The sequence below is a fragment of the Myotis daubentonii genome, chromosome 1, assembly GCF_963259705.1.
Source record: "Myotis daubentonii chromosome 1, mMyoDau2.1, whole genome shotgun sequence".
NCBI classification, from domain to species: Eukaryota; Metazoa; Chordata; class Mammalia; order Chiroptera; family Vespertilionidae; genus Myotis; species Myotis daubentonii.
In genome coordinates this window covers 163,673,940-163,695,826 of record NC_081840.1, presented here as the reverse complement: position 1 = coordinate 163,695,826, position 21,887 = coordinate 163,673,940, and the positions used below count along the sequence as shown (strand labels likewise).

Here is a 21,887-nt window from a genome sequence, read left to right as displayed (position 1 = left end):
AGTCAACAAAGGCACCTCCTAAATCACTTAGCACAAACCTCTGGTACATAAGTACTCAAACATGTTTGCTATTATTATTAAGAACAAGAAAACACTGTGCAGAAAAGAATATTCCAGTTCTTCAGTTACATTTCTTACTGTAAATTAAAAGATTGTATGATTTTAATTACTATCAAGCTGCCTAAGATGGGGCCTCTTTTGTTTTTGTGCCAACCAGGCCACAGGCTGGACCCCTGATGACCGCAAATTCACTAGGGGAGGACCCTACCAGCCAAGATGGTGCTGGTTTTGCTTGGAGAAAAAAAAGATGGGCTGACCAAACAGAATCAAGATTTCTATAGAGTCTGAGAAAAACTGGAAGAAAAGTTTCATAGCTTCTCATGAACTAAAAGTAATGACAAAAGAATAAAACATTTTTAAAAGAGTGAACACAGACCACGTCATAAAAGTACTTTTAAAATTTAGATTTTTTCTGAGCATTTATGAAACTTTTCCATATAGCCTTTAAGCCTGCCACAGTGATCAAACAATTCCTCTAGATGACTTTGGCCTCATCACACTAAATCTGTCTAAAGTTGTCCAATTACGAATGATTCTCATATAAGTGCAATCTTTAGGTTGAGAAATTAGACCAATAAAGTGCTTTAGTATAGAGAGAATCATGAAAGCTCTGCAAAACACAAGAAAAATACATCTTAATTTTCTTATGGCATCAGTTTGCAGAAAGCTGACATTACCTACAACAGCCTCTTTCATAATAATCTCAACCTTGTTGGTGAGAAGTAATGTTTTTCTAGGACATAGAGACATACATATGCACAAAACCTTTACCTTCATTCAGTGCCCTTCAAGTAAATAATTCAATAAGGTTTACAGAGTGTATACTTATTTCCCTTCTTATTATGTAACAGATTTCCTTCTCAAATAAATTTAATAAGTGCATTTAATTGAGGTATATGCTTCGATATGCAATAGCTAATGTTTAGTATAAGTTGGCCAACATCACCATTAGTTGAAGAAAAGCTCAATTGACAGATAATGATTTTTTAAAGCTGCGTAAAGATATTGTATATGTGCATAATACATGTGTCTCAGGAAATACAGTATAAATCTGAAGTATTTTCCAGAGTATTATTTTACTGTGAGCATACTATTTTAGCCAATGTGAATGTTATCTCATTACCCAACTAATTAGCTAGAACAGGCTGGTTTTTAACTCTCAGTGTGTTCTGCGAAGCCTGCACTTCCATGCTATGTGAAAATTATGTGCAAAATCAGGGTAGTACAATATAAAGAGAAAATAGTACTCTTAATGTCTATGTCACTGTATTATTGTAACTAGTGACTTAAAAGGATTTTAATTATAATCAAATTGATAAGCCAGACTTGATGATACTGATTACAATATGATGGCTATCACCAGGCACCCTTTTTGTTTGTCAAAGCCTCAAAACATCGATAGCCATAAATACAATGGGAATGTATAACCTGCTAGCTGGTAAATGACCATGCATTTTTTTAGACATGTTTCAGTTGTAATGACATACTGGATAAGCACTTTTTTTCTTTTTTTATGGCGAAACCATAATGCAAAAAAAGCAGTTAGCTGGACTGTATAGAAGACAGAGTACAAATGATACATTTACAGTGATGAAGATGATTTAGCCTCTAAATTACACACTACAATATTAATTGAAAAAATCAGCAAAAAACTGGAAGTTAACAACAACAACAAAAAGTCTGAGAAGAAATTACAAAGTCTTTGACAAAATATTGAATAATCTTTTCTTTTTATAAATGTCCTCCTTTTCCTTTCTTCAATTCTACCATGAGAATTTAGTTATTATAAAAAGATAAGAGAAGTTAAAACTGGTAAAGTGCTATCCATCTTTGCATATAGTTTCCTGGAAAAATTATATGGATGTATCACATGGCCATACTTCCTATAGCAGTGAAACACATGAAGTGTTTTTCTTCTCCTTGTCAGTAGCTGAAGAGGACAAAAACGATATCCTTTACATCTCCTTCTTTGATTATCAAATATTTCATCCCGATTAATGCCCCCTCCCTAACCCCCCAAATCCTCTGTAAAACTGACATATTTGAAATCTATTTCTTTTGCACTAGATTCTCAGGTCAGTGAAGGCAGAGACAGGTGTTGGTTTGCCACTGAATACACAGAACAAGATAATCCATGAATAAGTATTTTTACATAGAAGTAAAAATAGAATATACAAAATAAGATAGAAACTTACCACAATATTAAAATTGAAATACTCTAAATGTTTGCCCTAACTGGTTTGGCTCAGTGGATAGAGCATCGGCCTGCGGACTGAAGGGTCCCAGGTTTGATTCCGGTCAAGGGCATATACCTAGGTTGTGGGCACATCCCCAGTAGGGGGGGTGCAGGAGGCAGCTGATTGAGGTTCCTCTCTCTTTGATGTTTCTCATTTTCTATCCCTCTTCCTTCCACTCTGAAAAAAAAATCAATAAAATATATTAACAAAAAATAAAATTGAAATACTCTAAATGTTTTATTTTTTTTGGCCTTTTTTCAATAATTTCCATTTTCTTTTTTAGCTATTATAACAATAAAATAAATATTGCTGTTTGCCTCTTTTTAATAATCTGCTATCTGGCAGCCAAAGTTATATCCTACTATTTTATTTACTGGCCAGATTTCCCTCACACTACCTTTCTGCATTTGGCGCATACAGTTTTAAACAGCTGCTGCCTGAACTTGCTGCACCAGCCCTAGTTCTTCTGCTCTCCCCCTGGTCACTCTTTCTCCTTCACTTATGGATTTTCCTTCTCCAGCTTCTGCAGAAGGGTTAACCTTAGGCTCAGCCCTCGATTTTCTGGCATTTCCTTCCACATCAGCAACTTTGGAGGCCTATTTCATTCTTAATGGATTCAATTGCAGCTTTTAATTCCAAACCTCTGTCATAAGCCTGGATTTTGTTCCCAATTTCCAGGACTCCATGGCCAAGTCCTGCCTGGACCTCTCCCGAATTATATGTGTCATTTTCACTCAAACTCATGTCTGTGGCTGAATTCATCTTTCTTTCTCCGGAGACTGATGAGTTTTTCCATAAGAGTTCTCATCATGAGGGGCACCTAGGCCGAACCATCCAATTCAACTTTCGTTTCCTGTGCTCCACTGATGCTATAGTTGTTCAGGCCTTGGACAGCTCTTTGGAATAGCTCCTCTTATTTTATTCTTAAATATATTTTTTAATTGATTTCAGAGAGGAAGGGAGAGGGAGTGAGATAGAAACATCAATGATGAGAGAGTATCATTGATTGGCTGCCTCCTGCATGCTCCACACTGGGGATCGAACCTGCAACCGGAGCATGTGCTCTGACCAGGAATAGAACCGTGACCTCCTGGTTTATAGGTCAGTGCTCAACCACTGAGCCATGCTGGCTGGGCTTTATTGCTCAGGTCTAATCACCTAAATTTTCAGATACTTTATTAAGTTCCCAAATTATATCCCACTTATCCTCGGTTCATTTTCTAAGCTTAGAAAAAGCACTTGCTTTTTCTCAAATACTGCTTTTATTATGTTACTCCTCCGCTTACCAACTGTGGCTTACCCTTCGGTGTTGACAGAACAAGAATCAGGTTGCTACCAAGTTCCTCATAGCTCTCGCTCTCTTTTTTATGTCTATATGCTTCTATTTTTTTATATTAAAAGTTGCTATTTTATCCCCAAATGTCAATTATTATAGGATACACAACATTTTTGTTTTCAGATTGGGAACCTGAAATACAGAATGCTAAAATAAGTCACTCAGAAGTGACAGTAATTATGGCCCCAAGGAAAGCTCTAAGCTAATGGCACTAAGTACAGGTGCTGCCAGATGCACAGAGCAGACGAGATGGAAGATGAACTTCCTATGCTGCACACCTGAAACTAATACAAAATAATGTTGAATGCAAACTGCAATTGAAAAATAAAATGTGAAAAACAGTAGTAAATACTTTTTATAGACTGCTCCCCTTTTACCTTATCCCTCCCCTCATCTGTAAACAAACAAAAGAGGATAAATTCATGTCAAACATTCAACATGGAAAATAAATACAGTTTTGATAGAAAGTGACATAACCAACCCCTCTTTATGGAGGTATTCCTCAAGTACCAATAAGATGCCATGGTAGTCCCACTAATTCCCAACTTTGCACTTTTAAACAAAGTTCTGTGTACGTAACTTTTAAAAGCTAGACAGAACGGAGTGGGGAGATACTCTGGAACCGTGATATTAGATATGAACAAGTATCTAATAATTCAAAGCAGATGATGGGAGATAATTTTCTTGTATACAATTTTGATGGTTTCTTAAAGACATGCAAAAAACTGCTCTGATCCGATATTCAGTGACTTGCCTGTGGTTAACATTAGGATAAGGCAAAAATGTGGCTACAGGGTAAGAGTTCCACCATGTGGCTTGCTCTTTAGATGAAAGTGGAGACATAAATTCTAATTTAATATTAGTCTGTCCAGCACAGCTGAAACTACATTTGGCTGGATATGTATTTGTTTTATTATTATTTTTCTTTCTTGTTCTAAAGGATTTCTGTTTCACCTCCAGAAGTCTTTAGCCAGACTTATCATACATCATAGTCTCAAATATAATTTGTACATACGTATAAAAACTGATCTAAGAGCCTAAGACTTCAGGACCTAAAAGAAAGTTCCAAATGAATATTTCTAACTCCTCAAACTGTCATTAGGTTTCTAATGCTTACGAGTGCTCCAGACTCCCTTATTATATCTCTGCGATGCAGACTGCTTGGTTTCTGTCAGTTTCCTCCTCCCCTTCAACCCCTCTTCCTCTCGACTTAGGGATCGATCACCTACTAATCCTTGGTCTGAAATGAGTCCTCTTCATGAATGAGAATCGACTACCAAATGAGATACATGTACTTGGATATCTTCCTTCTCTAAATGTTCTGGTGAATACCAACCCCAAATTAAAACCAGATTATCATATCATCATCCAAAATCAGAAGCGGAAACAGGAAACAAAGACTCCAATACATATAAATTAGATACTCAGAAGACAGGCATTGGCATTAAACTGCTTCAAAACTTCACAAGATAATACCAGTTTTGTACTTTATTTTCAACATCAAAGAACCACAGACCAATTGGAAACAGCAACCTTTTTCCAGATAGGCTATCAATCTCCTTTATTTTGTAAGGCAGAAGCTGAGCAAGAGAGATGCAGATGTGATTTCTATGCAGCAGAAGCCTAGGGGAGCCAGAGGTCTTTTTGTCTGCTCAGATACACCAAAATGTTTAACATCATGAAACATAACTTCTTGGAGTAAACCACGATTTAAGAAATAGAATGAAACTCTTTTTTACTTGCAGTTTAATTGACTTTCATGGCCAAATAATGGTGCAAAAACTCTATTTCTTTATTTGACAGTATACTTAACAGAACAAACTGAAGTATATTAATTATGTTTAGTTATGTGTTGTTTTGTTAAAGAAAAAAAGCATCATGCTGTTTCAAAGGGAACAATTTCAAGCACTGTCATCAGGTGGTGAGTTCGAGAGCCTGAGAGCCAGGCAGACACTAGTTTGGGTCCAAGCTCTCTTACTTCACTGGCTGTAAGACCTTAGGTTCTCACTTCACCTTACCAGGGCCTAATCACTTCACATGTAAAACAGGGATAATCAGTATCCATAGCAACAGGTTGTTTTTAGGATTAAAGATAATATTAACCACCTTGTATCTATCCTATATAATAAAAGGCTAATATGCAAATCAACCGAATGGTGGAACAACCAGTTGCTATGACACACACTGACCACTAGAGGGCAGATGCTCAATGCAGGAACTTCCCCCTGGTGGTCAGTGTGCTCACACATGGGGAACACTGCTCAGCCAGAAGCCGGGCTCATGGCTGGCAAGCACAGCAGTGGTGGCGGAAGCCTCTTTCGCCTCGGTGGCAGCACTAAGGAATGGGACTAAGCTGGCAGTTGGACATCCCCCGAGGGCTCCTGGACTGCAAGTGGGTGCAGGCCGGGCTGAGGGGATCCTTTCCCCCTCCCCAAGTGCATGAATTTCATGCACCGGGTCTCCAGTATCATATATCATATATCTATCTATATCTATATCATCTATATCTATATCTATATCTATATCTATATCTATATCTATATCTATCTATATATCTATAGCTATATCTATCTATATATCTATATCTATATCTATATGTGATATAAATGACAGTTAATTATAAATTTTTGTTGGTCAAAAAGGTCAAAAGAGTAAAGAGGTAATACAAATGACTTAGAATGATGGCTAACACATGTTAGCCACTATCATCATCATTAAATGGTAAAAAAATTGACAGAACCTGTAGGAAAAGAGCGAAATTAATCTCATACCTTTCATTCTGTGGCATGATAGTAAGAACCTAGGAAAATTCCTAAGCAAGTGGAATGTGGAAACTGAGATAAGAAAATTAAACAAGGCCAAACAGTTTGGGCAGCTTACAGCCTCTCTGTGAATCATAAGATCTTATCTTCCCCAAATAAGGACACTTGAAAGCAAATGGTTTATACCTCTCCTCCCTAACCAGAGAACACATAACTTAAATCACCCTGGCTTGGGAAAATAGAGAACAAAGACCCATTTCATGCCATTTGTGCCAGCCAAAATATAGCCATCTTGGGGAAGGGGGGAAAAAGGGTGAGTTTTATCTTACCGGCTAAACAAAGAAGTACGCCTTCTTAAGACTTGCCAAATAAGATGACCAGGTGAATGTACAAACATTCCCAGATAAGCCACAACAATGTAGAAGGGGATGTTGAAACTTAGTCTGCTATGTAAGATATCTGGCAGGGAAGCTTTGAAATCTACAGGAAGAAGGGTATAAAACCCCTTGAACCTTCTCGAGGTGTGCACTCAGATTAGCTGAGTTGCCAGTTTATGCTTTATGCCAAGTGTATTATGATTAACTTCCCTTGCTTAGCTTCAACACAGCTATCTGTCACTCATTTGAAATCTTTCTTATGACACTGACAAGAGCCCAGGAAGGGACAGACACCCCTCTGACACAGGGGGCTGTCCAGTAACAGTTCCTCAAGTAAATGAAAAGAACCTCTATTTTCTATATGTTTTACACACATTAAAAATAAAAAGATAGTCATGGATTGCAAAGGCACCTCACCACCTTTTACTTTTCAGTTGGCATTGGATATGGAGCAAAAAATATTGAGAAGGCCTAGAGAAATGACTCATGAAGAGATCCCCCTTCCACCCACCTTTAGTATATAAAGCAGTTGAAGGAAGAGCTTTAATTAAGCCTATTGATGTCTTCTGATTCATGTTTTCACCTGTGTAGCCAGTAAGCCCAGGGGCCCTATAGACAGCACAGAACCAGGCCCCAGAGAGACTGTAGGCTGGCTGCATTAAGGAGGGGCAAACTTTATCCTAAGGTTGAAAATAATATTACCAAAAAAAGAGAGAAAAAGAAACTTCAAGAAACTGCAGTTCCAAAGAGAATCAGTTGCTCTCTAAGCACCTTTGAAGAAATTCATAGTTTTTGTATAATGTTAAGTACTAGAGAACATTGCTGGTGGTTTACTTCGAAATGTGTAATATCCTAATTAGACATACTTTTAGTTAATACTTTAATTTTTTTTTCTAAGGGGAAATATTTATGAGATTTGAGCTAAGATATCATGTTCAGTGGTCTGCTTAGAAAGAAAACATTCTTCAAAATACCTTGAAAAGGGCCTTCTCTCCTATAACTGAAATTAACAGGCTATTTACAAAGCAAGCGCTGATAGGCAGAGCACATTGAATGGAACGAATTATTTTAAAGCAGAGCAAGTCAAAATATACCCTTTCACATAAGTGACTGAGAAGGTGGGTTATAATTCACTTTAAATGAAGTAAATACCAAGTCTTGGTAATATTTAACTGTGTAGGAACATCTACCTGTAATAATGAAATTGGCACTAATAGGTCCTCAATATATATTTACTGAGCTAATGGATTAATGTAAATTACAAGCCTATGCAGGTAGTTATTCTATACGATATGTTACATTTTAGTTATATTGTCTTTATTATAATTATTGGCCAACGAACTTGACTACAATAGAGACTTGTTAACAAAGAAATATTATTCACTGTATTAATGCTAATTAATCTTTCTTTCGAGGAATAAAAGGGACACAGTGAAAGGCATCCATTGAAAAATGTTTATTGACTTTTGAGATTTAGATTTCACCAGGTTAGGATCCTTTCTTTAGGAAAAAAGTTTATGCAATCATGGAAATATTATCTATAAAATGATATCAGTATCCCTGGAAAAGTTAACAGCAGCAAACTGTGGCTGTAACATATGAAACATCTAGAATCTGGATAAAGCATAAAATAGCCACTGATCTCTGGAATATTTCAAAATATATAACTATATTTACTTAAGTTTTTACAACAATTCTTTAGGTAATTTTAACCTATTAAAGTCTGTATATGTACAGGGTATCCCCAAAAATGTTTATACACACTTCAAATGATTATAAAGTCAGTGTTTATTAACATACAGTTCATTTTCAAAATTAAGTGAGTTATCAGCTGTTAAAGTTTGTGTACATTTTTTGGGATACCCTATATATTTTTCCTCTCCTTCCTTATATTGTACATCCCTTGCCATGTGATACGTGACTACAGAACAGTCTATGGAGACAAGTAATGAAGAAAAGAGAAGCTATAGAAGGAGAAAAACTATGAGATGGTAGAGATAATTGTACATTTACCTAAGTATATAAATTTACCTAAGCATATAGACTCTTTTTATACGAGTGAGCAGACACTTTTATTTTACATTTGCCTGCAGCATTAGGTATTTTGCATATATAGATGGGACCTGTATTAAGCCAGAGTGAACATTAACTCATGCTGTTCAGGTATAATTTTCTGAAAAGGCCACTTTCTCTTTTCATTTTACCTCAGTACAGCATTTAAAGGTAAAGGTTTTATAAATTTAAACTTGCCACATTATCTATATATTCCCCCTGCCACCTTCATCCCTTATTTTATAATTTGCCTTATGTTATTGATATAATCTGTTTACTTACCTTTCGCTCTAAGCAGAATGCAATTTCATCAGTTCATGGGACTCATGGAACCCTGAATGCCCCACGCAGTGTGTGTTCTTATTAAATGTTTATGGAAGTAATGTGTGTTCTTGCACTTTCCTCTTCTAACTACATTTTTTTGCTATTTTTCATTGATTTGGGGGTGCTTTTTGCAAGGACCAGAGTAATTTTTCTCTCCATCTTTACCCTCATCAATCCTTGTCTTTTATAGAGAAAGCATAATTTTTGAGGGTGATTAAATACAAATAGCATCTTAAAGAACAACAATAATTTTAAAACCTTTTAGCTTATTCATTACTTATTACAGATATAAAAATATTGGGATTGACTAATACCAGTTCTTAACATATAAATTTCTCCTTTTATCATAGCCATCAAAATTTGAACAATTGATAGGAGCAATTTCACTGAAAATTTACCCAGTAAATGGTAACATCTGCTAGAAAATAAAGGATTACTTTTTTTTTTTTAATCAAGGAGTCAAAAAGAAGTTACTTAGTAATATGAGGGGCCAAAAGATGGTTTTTAAAATAGTTCACCACTTCAACAATGTTTTCAGGGTAATGGGACAATTCTCTCAGGTTTTTCATTTCTTATGTTTTTCAAAGCAAATAAAAATTATAATCTTTCATTTTCAATAGTACATTATGTTTTTTAAAAAATCCAAATCTTAGAAATTCATTCACAGGTTTAGCTAAGAGAAGCCACCTGATTTTTCTGGCAAATACACTACCACAAAGGCTCAAGACTCTTACCATCAAATCCATCCTCTTCCGACCCTAGTTCATCATCTGAGCAGATGTTGAGGACATTTACCAGCATCTCAGTCACTAAAAAGAAAAAAAAAAAAGAAAGAAGTCCAGATTTTTTTATTATAACCTTAATTATTACTCAGGCATTTTTAATGAGCAAGCTTAGCAATAACATTTCTTACCTAGTTTGTATATAGAATCTCTTGCACAGTAGTTTCTATAAAACCCAGGTCTAATATTATTAGTTCATGCCTACAAAATCTAATAGTAAGGCTTACTGGCTACAGGTCGGCAGACAATAGAGAAATCAAATATGTGGATGTGAAAATACTACAAATTTATGAAGGAGGTTACTTTTGAATTTTTATTTATGTATATAGTGAGATCTAGATCAGGTTATGACAGGCATGTGTTTTGTGTTTAATAAAATTTGTTGATTCCTTAATAAACTATTTAAATGTAGATATTGTTAAGTCCTATATAATAAAAGTGTAATATTCTAAATGTCTGGTTGTCTGGTCAGCAGTTCAACCAATCAAAGCGTAATATGCTAATGATATGCTAAGGTAGCTCAGCCGCTCGTTATGATGTGCACTGACCACCAGGGGGCAGATCCTCCGACCGGTAGGTGAGCTTACTGCTGGGGTCCAGCTGATAGGGACTGAGCGAGACAGGCCGGACATGCCCAGGAGCCCTCCTGTGGTCCTTCCCCAGCTGGCCAACCTCCCGCATCTCTCCCCGGCCCTGATCGCGCACCAGAGGGGTCCCTGAGACTAGCCTGCACCCTCTCGCAATCTGGGACCCTCCCAGGGGATGTTGGAGAGCCAGTTTCAGGCAGATTCCACAGGGGCCTCTAGTTTTATTATAAAAAATACTTTAAAAATAAAGGTTAGGTAAGTTTAATAAGAAATTTCGTTGAGTAAATCTATATATATAAAAGCCTAATATGCAAAGTGTCCCCTTGGGAGTTCAACCCACCAGGAGTTTGATCCCTCGCTATGATGTGCGCTGACCACCAGAGGGTAGCGTGGAACAAAGGAAGGCCCCAGTCAGCAGCTGGCAGCTGCTAGGGACCCTACCTGTGCACAAATTTTGTGCACTGGGCCTCTAGTAGATTATATAAAAGTATTATACACAGAAATTTTGTATTGCAGCACTTTTACATTGATGTGCAAGTTATGTACACTGAACATTTCTTAAAATTAGACTGTGTTCTATCATGATGTAAAAAGATGATACATAAAGAATGAGTCAGTATATCACCACTAGGCCTCCTGAATTTAAAGCTCAAGTTCAAGGGCTGCAGCCTTGCCTCAAAATTTTTGCTTAGGTTTAGGTCAAAACATAAAAACAAAGGGGAAAGGAAGGAAAGAAGGTAGGAAGGAAAAAAAGGAAGGAAGGAAGGAAGGAAGGAAGGAAGGAAGGAAGGAAGGAAGGAAGGCCAGCCAATTGTGGAAAACTGGGACAGGTTAATAGACAACTTTTTAAATGTAAATTTGTCTCAACTTGTAACACAATAGCCACTATATTTTTAATAAGCTATTTTGTTGTTGTATATGTAGTCCTTCAAAATACTATAGTCATTAATCACTATTACACAATGATTCTCTTTTAAATATGTTTTTATTAATTTCAGAGAGAGAGAGAGAGTGACAGAAACATCAACGATGAGAGATAATCATTGATCAGCTGCTTCCTGCATGTCTCTACTAAGGATCAAGTCCGCAACCCATGTATGTACCCTGACCTGGAATCAAATCATGACCTGCTGTGTTCATGGATCAATGCCCAATAATTGAGCCACACTGGCAAAGATACAATGATTCCTTTTTATATTAGAAATGTGAGGAAAGCATTGCCATGATAACCTTTATATTTGATGACTAGTTTTTAAAATAAAATAGTACTTTAAAATTATAATATAACAAGATTTTTAAAAGATAGTCATTATGACTTGAAGCCCGTTAAAACAGGATTTCTGTTATTTCTGAGTTCCATTATTCTGAGATTATTAATTCTCCTACTATCTCCTATTTATTTTGTTGCCCCTTCATTCATTGTATTTGTTTAGTAGGATACTCACTGACACTTTCAAATCATCTCTCTCATGGTGCAATTTGTCAGTTTTATTGGTTAAATCAGTGATTTTCAACCTTTTACCATCTCATGGCACACATAAATTAATTGCTACAATTCTGAAGCTCACCAAAAAATATACCTTTTACTGATGTGACAAAAAAAAGGTATAATTTTGATTCATTCACATTGGATGGTTATTGTTGTGTTGGCTGTTGTCATCTTTTTTATTTGACAATGTAAGGGAAAAGGGGACAGTGACTATGACTAAATAGTCCAGTATTGCATTTTTAAAAAAATTCTTGCAGCAAACCAGTTGAAAATTGCTGGGTTAGACTAAAGTGTTTCATAGTAAAATAGCCCCATCTCTTCTCCTTTCTACGCCATTCCATTAAGCATTTTAGGATCCACAACCCACCTTTTTCCCCAACAAATGGCAGAGACCAAGTGAAAACATCCATGAAATTTGGAAGCCAGTATGGATGAGGAGAACAGTTGAATTGCCTGATATTCATGACGTTGTTCTCATACTTCAATACTGCAGCTGAAAATGACAAAAAGAGTGATATTAGATTCACAAGCACATATATCTGCTTCTCCACATGTTTGGGTTGATCAAGACAATTCAACTATTTGACTTAAGTTCCAAAATACCAAAGCAATTAGTTTAATTAATCATTAATGTTACGGTACTTTTGGATCTGAACTTCACTTGGTGTAATGGGTGACTGCATAATATATGAATATTAAATATGAAATGGCATTGTAATTTGGCAAATCCTATCTAATAAAAGACAAAAAGGGTAATTGACTGTACCTTTGCTATGCTTCCCATTGGCTAATAAGGGAGATATGCAAATTAACTGCCAACTAAAATGGCGGCCGGCAGCCATGCAGCTGAAGCTAGGAGGAGGCTTGCTTGCTCCAGTGATGGAGGAAGCCAAGGTTCCCCACCTGCCGCAGCCTGGTTCTGAGCTCATAAGCAACAAAGTTTCAATTATAGAAGCTAAACAAACCCCAGATACCTGCTTTCAGCAGGCCGTGGCCTCAGAGCTGGGAGTGAGAAGGAACCGGCTTTGAGCTCCAGTGATGGCAACAAAGTTTCAATTATAGAAGGTAAACAAACCCCAGAATAAAAAAGAAAAAAGAAAAAAAGGAGAGGCTGGGAGCTTCAGTCGCCGGCCAGCCTGAAACGGCCCTCAGCCCCTCACCCAGACTGGCCAGTCACCCCAGTGGGGACCCCCACCCTAAAGGGGGTGTGGCCAGCCTGAAAACATCCATCAGCCCCTCATCCAGGCTGGCCAGGCCCCCAGTGGGTACCCCCACCCTGAAGGGGGTGTGACCAGCTGCAAACAGCCATCAGCCCCTCACTCAGGCTAGCCAGGCACCCAAGCGGGACCCCCACCCTGATCCGGGACACCCTTCAGGGCAAACCAGCCAGCCCCCACCCGTGCACCAGGCCTCTATCCTATATAGTAAAAAGCCTAATATGCAAACTGACCCTAACAGCAGAAAGACTGGGAATAACTGGTCACTATGACACACACTGACCACCAGGGGGCAGACGCTCAATGCAGGAGCTGCCCACATAGGGGAGCTCTGCTCAGCCACAAGCCAGGCTGATGGCTGCCAGTACAGAGGTGGTGGTGGGAGCCTCTCCTGCGTCCTCAGCAGTGCTAAGGATATCTGACTGCAGCTTAGGTCTGCTCCCCGCTGGCAAGTGGACATCCCCCAAGGGCTGCCAGGCTGCCAGAGGGATGTCTCATTGCCAGCTTAGGCCCAATCCCCTGGGGAGCAGGCCTAAGCCAGCAGGTGGTCATCCCTCGAGGGGTAACCAGACTGCGAGAGGGCACAGGCCGGGCTGAGGGACTTCCCCCCCACCCGAGTGCACAAATTTTTGTGCACTGGGCCTCTAGTATTTATATAAAATAGTTAATCAAATATCTTTCAGGAATCGAATCCAAGAACATTCTGGTCCTACTTAATAACTGATGACACTAATAAAAGTGGCATAGCTAAGCCAGTTTGACATCATTTAATAATATAATTTATTTCTATTTTTTTACAAGGCACACTTTTTCCTGGTAGAACTCACAATACTTGGACAAAATAGTTTAAATTAGATTACCTTCTTGAGTTAATAAAGTTTGGATTGAATTCTGCATAAAATAATATGCCTGTATCTGACTCCACCCTTGATTTCTGAAAAGGATGAACCACCCATAATTTAGAAAAATGAATCTGTCTTCTCACTCTACTTTCTGGATATAGATGGATATGCTCTTACATATAGATCTTCAGCCTCTCACTTGTAACCAGATTCAGAAATTCACTCTCTTTTTTTTAAACTGTTTTTTTTTTCTTTTTCTTTGAGAGAGAGAGAGAGGAAGGGAGGAGAGAGAGAGAAACATAGATGACATCATCAGCTCCCTCCTGGACCACCCCCTATTGTGGATCAAGCTGGAAACCCGGGGCCATGTGCCCTAACTGGAAATCTAACTGGGACCCTTTTGGTGCATGGGACAATGTCCAACCAACTGAGCCTCACTGGCCAGGGCCAGAAATTCATTCTCTAGCAATCCTGATACAGGATTAGCAGGTCTCTGTGAGTACTTTCAATGAAGAAAAAGCAACCCGTTTAATGGTATCATCTCTTCTATGAATAGATAATTTTAGATTATGGGGAATTGTCAAGTTAAGTTTAATGTGTTTATACCAATCCCTGATCCTATTTCTGCTTTCAGGAAAAATACAGAACAAATATACCTCTGTTTCTGAATAACAGTTTTTAAAATATTAAGAACCATATTCTCATATACCATTCTGAACTTAGACAAAATTTCATTTTTATTATCCTATCATGGCATAAGCAACATTTTATTAGTGGAAATTATTGAACAGATCCTAGATAATGTCATATACGTTGTTGTTTCTGTTTTTCTGTTTTTGTTTAGGGGTCTGAAATATAGGAAAATTAATTATTTCATTACTTAAAAAAAATTTTTTTTTTTTTTAATATATTTTATTGATTTTTTACAGAGAGGAAGGGAGAGAGATAGAGAGTTAGAAACATCGATGAGAGAGAAACATCGATCAGCTGCCTCTTGGCACATCCCCTACTGGGGATGTGCCCGCAACCCAGGTACATGCCCTTGACCGGAATCGAACCTGGGACCCTTCAGTCCGCAGGCCGACGCTCTATCCACTGAGCCAAACCGGTTTCGGCCATTACTTAAAAAATTTTAGACTGACTTTTATATAAGGGTATGTTGTAGCATGTGATTATAGATATCAAAACAAAGGTAGCCCTTACAAGTCTGTTTTTGAACAGCTACTTAAAGTTTACTGGGTTTGAACTTTTACATTACGATCTGCACTAATATCACTTCTTATTTAATTACTAGAGGCCTGTGCACAAAATTCGTGAACTCCGGAGGCGGGGGGGACCCCTCAGCCTGGCCTGCACGCTCTCACAGTCTGGGAGCCCTTGGGGGATGTCCGACTGTTGGCTTAGGCTTGCTTCCCGCTATCCTTAGTGCTGCCATGGAGGCGGGAGAGGCTCCCGCCACCACTGCTGTGCTCGCCAACCATGAGCCCAGCTTCTGGCTGAGCAGCACTCCACCTGTGGGAGCACGCTGACCACCAGGGGGCAGCTACTGCATTGAGCGTCTGCTCCCTGTGGTCAGTGCGCATCAGAGCAACTGATCATTCCACCGTTCAGTTGATTTGCATATTAGTCTTTTATTATATAGGATAGAGGCTCATTGCCCGAATTCGTGCACCAGTGGAGTCCCTCGGCCTGGCCTGTGGGATTGGGCTGAAACTGGCTCTCCAACATCCCCTGAGGGGCCCAGGATTGTGAGAGGGCGCAGGCCAGGCTGAGGGACCCCACTGGTGCACGATCAGGGCCGGGGAGGGATGCAGAGGGTTGGCCAGCCAAGGAGGGACCGCGGGAGGGCTCCTGGGCATGTCTGGCCCATCTTGCTCAGTCCTAATCAGCCAGACCCCAGCAGTAAGCTAACCTACTGGTTGGAGTGTCTGCCCTCTGGTGGTCAGACATGTCATAGTGAGCGGTTGAGCTGCTTTAGCATATCATTAGCATATTATGCTTTGATTGGTTGTGCGGACAACCAGACGACCGGACACTTAGCATATTAGGGTTTTATTATATACGATATATCTTTTTAAAAAATTGATTCCAGAGAGAGGATGGTTCATCCTTTTCAGAAGGATGAGAGAGAGGGAGGGAAGGAGAGAGAGAGAAGGAGAGAGATTGATTGGCGATCTCTCCTATGCTCCCTGACTGGGGATTGAACCTGCAACCTATGTATATGCCCTGATGGGAATTGAACCCACCACCTTTTGATGAACAGGACTGTGCTCCAACTAAATGAGTTACACTGCCCAGGGCACTTGACGATATTCTGAACATACATTGCTTTCATAACTCTACATTTGCTCTTCCAACTGGAATACTTTCTTTTTTCTTCTTCTTTTTTTTTTTTATTGCATAAAGTATTACAAAGGGCATTACATATGTCTCCTTTTTGGAATACTTTCTTAGAAACTGCTGAATATCCAAATTCTTCCCAACCTTTGGTGTTCAAACACTATCCCTTCAATGAAATATTTTCTGATTTCTTCTGGTGATATATAATCTTTCTATCCTCCGAATTCTAAAAGCCCTTGACTTACACTTTTATATTGCATTTATCATTCAATTTTGGTCATAGCTATTCTATGTATATATGTAGATACCTAACATTTCTCTATTTCTTTAGGGAGAAGGTCCATACAACAGATTTTCTATTTCTCTGTGCTTCACATTCTTCCTTTTCAGCATAGATGACTAGAAGCACCTTGATATTTCCCCTACTATTTTTTTCAAAAAAATTCTTCCTAATTATTCTGACCCTATCTCATATGAGATGGCTTCAAGAGCCTTTTGCCCACCTGCTCACCCCTGCTCATCAATGACAATGCTGCTGTTAAACTATGGTTCAGAACTAACACAATCTCCTTGGTGGGTTTGCTCAGTGCAGAGAATGGGAGAATAGATAGTTTCCTGTGATTTCGATGCCACATATATTGTATGACAGCCTAATCATTCGTGGAAGTTTTCAGCAGCTGTAGTTAACTAAAATCACACTTGAGAACAGTAAGGTCTTTGCTTTGCATAATGGTTCTTCCTGACCAATGAAGAATTATAGGAAACAGAATTACAGACACTTTGAGGTAAGAACCTCAGATAGTGTAGTCAATATCGGCATGAAGGGAGTTCCTCTCCTCTTCCCATGGAATTCTGAATTCTGCATATATTTTTGTAAACCCATTTTTTATTCACATTAATGCTCGCATTTATGCCATATGTCATTTGGCCAGGGGATATACTCATATAGTATCAAAACATGTAAAATGAAAAGCTCATGGCAAATTACCATACCAATGCTTCTGATCCACCAGATGGGAAAGATAAAGTATTTCCTATTTTGGCTAAGTGCTACCTGAACACTGGCTCCATGGTACAAGGTCTCTATTATTTCAGAATACTGCATATTCATAGCAGGAGAGTATCCTCATAGCTTCCAAAGAATGTTTTGAGGTTCTAAGTTGTCTTTTGATGAATAATTTGCCCTCTAAGTTTCTACCAGTTTTTGTAAGCATTACAGAAGGAGGAAAGAAAATAAGAGTTGTAACTAATAGTGCCCTGCAGGAATGGGAGAGGCTTTATGTATAATATGTAATTTAATCCTTACTACAAATCTGAGGAGCAGGCATGACTACCCTTATGTTACAGACTAAGGAATTGAGGCTGAGAAATGAAGTGACTTGCTCAAGGCCATACAACCAGCAACTGGCAGATCTCACTCATATTTAAGCTTAGCTTTTACTGATACCAAATTCATTGCTTTTCCACCTTTCCCTCTGTCTCTCATCCTACCTAATAAAAGAGAAATATGGTAATTGGCGTACAACCGCTACCCTTCCCATTGGCTAATCAGGGCAATATGCAAATTAACTGCCAGCCAAGATGGCGGCCAGCAGCCAGGCAGTTTGAAACTAACATGAGGCTTGCTTGCTTCAGTGACAGAGGACTCCAACGTTCCCCGCCTGCCGCTGCAGGCCTCTGAGCTGCAACTCTAAGCAACTATGTAACAAATATAGAAGCTAAACAAAACCCCAGAAACCTGCTTTAGTCTGCCGGGCTTCAGCCAGCAGTATCGCAACATTGTAAGCAAAGGCCAGAAACCTACTTTCAGCAGTGGAGGCCTAAGAGCTGGAGCCAAACCTCAAAGCTAAAGCTGGCCCAGAATAAAAAAGAAAAAGAAAAAAAGGAGTGGTTGGGAGCTTCAGTCACCCCCAGCCTGAAAATAGCCCTCAGCCTCTCACCCAGACTGGCCAGTCACCCCAGTGGGGACCCCCACACTGAAGGGTGTGTGACCAGCTGCAAACAGCCATCATCCCCTCACCCAGGCTGGCCAGGCACCCCAGTGGGGACCCCCACCCTGATCCAGGACACCCTTCAGGACAAAACAGCCGGCACCCACCCGTGCACCAGGCCACTACCCTATATAGTAAAAGGGTAATATGCTTCCCAGCACCAGGATCAGCGTGACAGGGGGCAGCGCCCAAACCCCCTGATCGCCCTGCGGCTCTGTGTGTGACAGGGGGCAGGGCCACAACCTCCCTATCTGCCCTGCTCTGTACGTGACAGGGGAAGGCGCCCCAACTCCCTGATCAGCCCTGCTCTGTGCCTGATGGGGGGAGCTCCCCAACCCCCTGATCGCCCTGCGGCTCTGTGTGTGACAGGGTGCGGCGCCCCAACCCCCCCACCACCCCCCACGGGCCCTGCTCTGTGTGTGACAGGGTAGAGCCATAACTTCCCCATTGGCCCTGCCCTGAGTGTGAGAGTGGCGGCGCCCCAACCCCCTGATCGGCCCTGCTCTGTGGGTGATAGAGGGCAGCGCCCCAACCCCCTGATGGGCCCTGCTCTGTGAGTGACAGGGGGCAGTGCCCCAACCCCCTGATTGGCCCTGCTCTGTGCATGACAGGGGGTGGCACTGCAACCTCCCCATCGACCCTGCCTTGAGTGTGACAGGGGACGGTGCCCCAACCCCCCAATCGGCCCTACCCTGAGCGTGACTGAGGGTAGCATCACAACCTCCTGATCGCCCTGCTCTGTGCATGACAGGGGGCGGCACCCCAACTCCCCAATCGGCCCTGCTCTGAGCCTGACCAGGGGCTGCACCTAGGGATTGGGCCTGCCCTCTGCCACCCGGGAGCAGGCCTAAGCCAGCAGGTCGTTATCTCCCGAGGGGTCCCAGACTGCGAGAGGGCACAGGCCGGGCTGTGGGACCCCCTCCCCCCGCCCCCGCCCCCGAGTTCACAAATTTTTGTGCACCGGGCCTCTAGTACATTATAAATGCATGAATTCTAGTCCTAGTCATTGTACTAATTTAACTTTCAATAAGGTTGTCATCATTAAAGATATTTTAGCTTTTGCCAAAATACATGCTTGAGAAAAATAAAATAGGATACAAATTCACAAGTGAGAGCAAGGCTTGTCCAAAAGCTACAACAGTTTTTTGGTAGCTGGTGGATAAAGCGTTTATTCACTTGACATTGTTCAGCACAATTTATCTGAGTGCCTACTAACAAAGCAGATACTGTTTTCAGATTCTGTTTTATTAATAGCAGAAATAATAAATTTTAACCGTAGCTACATTTACTAAGCATCTGCTATAGTATAAATCAGGCACTATATTAGGTTCTCTACAAACAATCACAAATCATCACAATATCCTTCAAAAGTGTTCTTATCAATTGCATTTTGAAAATAAGTCAACAGAGAGGTTGTCTGCCCGAGGCCACACTTGAGAAGCAGCAAACCTCAGTGTGGGCCTGAATCTAAAAGTCTTCCCATCACGCCACGGTACTCTCCCCCTAACTGCATAAATCATTCAATGTCTACCCAACTGTGGACACAGATTCTCCCTCCACATGTAATTTTTTATAAAAGAGCACTGAACTGGAAGGCCAAGAGCCCAGACAGCTAGATGGATTCTGTCACTAATTACTCAGGAGACCCAGGTCACTAAATGTCTCTAGGCCTCAATGACCTCACCTAACTACATGGGTTTGTCTAGATAACTTATGACTTCTTCCAGGTCTGAGTGATGCTAATGAACTTCTGGAACACAGACCTTATCATTAGTGCAATGATGGATGCATATTCTCAGTAATTTTAGAGGCTATTAATGAAACTTTTTTCTTATTTTACTGTCGTTTAGAAAAACAAATTTGAAAATTCAAGTATACCAATATGCCTTCTTTTTTCTTTAGCAACATAAAATATCCATGCAAAAGTACTTCTCAAATTACTGTTACTCATGAATTCTGATGTTTTGTATAATATTACAAAAATATATGAAAAAAATGAAACCAAACAATCCCAAATATCTACAGTCACGAAATTCACAGCTAACAGTTCCTCTTCCACCTCCCACATATTCTGCCCCTGCCCCCTGCCTTTGACTGTCACTGGGATTACAAAACTTAATGGAAGCCCTAACAATGCACTCTTTTCTAAGTTGCTTGAAAGATGTTTATCTCAAGTGCATTATAAATAAGACAAATGGTTGTACTTCAAGAATCACTAGAGACCACCTCCCGAGACTTCTCTGAGAAATAGAGAAAACAGAACAAAGTCTCCCAGCAAGGAACTCTTCTATTCCACAGGACGACTTAGTGTCATCTAATGATTGTATCAGAGGCCTGGAGAAGAATTGTGACATGCATACAGGCCTCACACTAATCATAACATAGAGCAGACCAGACAGCACTGAAACACAGGCTCTCCTGTGGTACCGCAGGTATGAGGAACAGTCAGAAGAAAAGTTGGTATAATGGAAAGAATACTAATCCCCATGAATCTTGAGGCCTGAGTGCCAGTTCTCTGATGCCAAAATTACGGTCTTAAAGTTACACCATTACTTGGTCCAATCATTTCATTGTCCCTGCAGAGCCCTCAGCAGGCACCGCAGAGATGCTTACGCAGAAGATATGCGGTCAGTGATCAGGGGCCTGCTCCTACTTGGAGGGCCACTGGACCTCCACTGTTTCGAATGACACAACCAAGCCCCCTGAGTATAGTGAAACCCAAGGAATAGAATCTAGATTTATTCCATTCCTTTGTCTACCAAGCCGTGCGCTAATTGCTGAACCATATCTAAGTCTGTAAATTAAAGGGGTTTCACTTACTGTAAAATTTGAAATTATTTTTATTGATTTTTTTTTTTTTTTAGAGAGAGAGACAAACATCGATTTGTTGTCCTACTTATTTATGCATTCACTGGTTGATTCTTGTATGTGCCCTGACCAGGGATCGAACCTGCAACCTTGGTGGATTTATATAATGCTCCAACCAACCTAGCTATCCCGTCAGGGCCCCACATTTGAAATTTTGATGAGGCACAAAACACATTTCATAAGAGCTTGACAACATTTCTCAACATCTTGTTTACAACTGCCATCACCAGGGAAGCCCATGACGGGGCAATAGGTGGCAAAAATAGAAAGATCAAAAGAGAGCTTCTAATTTAAGGGAAGTTGTGAAAATACTGATAACAAGATGCACTGACCAGCTCACCAAACCATGAGCTCAACACATTCCAAGTGGGTGAAGTGAGTATCAAGGGGGAATAGAAAGCTCCTTTTCTGAATGACTTTAGTAACCATAATGCACCCAACACACTTGGGGCATTCTCCACTCTTCTAGGGCTGCTTTAAAATAGGGGAGAGGAGAAGTCAAAAGAATGGAAATGACACATCTTATTCCCTTTCTCATCCTTCCACTAACATTTTTTATCTCCTATCTCCAACTGACCATCCATTCCCATCTTCAAAAGATGGGACACAGGGACAGAAGAGAA

General features: G+C 40.0%; 1 protein-coding gene across 5 annotated transcripts in view; it reads right to left on the bottom strand.

Annotated features, from left to right (window-relative positions):
- The window catches only part of PPP3CA (protein phosphatase 3 catalytic subunit alpha), a 316,528-nt gene that overhangs the window by 25,957 nt on the left and 268,684 nt on the right, over positions 1-21,887 (bottom strand). For all 5 annotated transcript variants that reach the window (XM_059664524.1, XM_059664486.1, XM_059664514.1 and 2 more), the window contains 2 exons: positions 12,374-12,499; positions 9,883-9,957 (listed from right to left, as the gene is read on the bottom strand). In XM_059664524.1, coding sequence (XP_059520507.1) covers positions 9,883-9,957; positions 12,374-12,499 — 201 coding nt within the window. The remainder of the gene's footprint in view (positions 1-9,882; positions 9,958-12,373; positions 12,500-21,887) is intronic.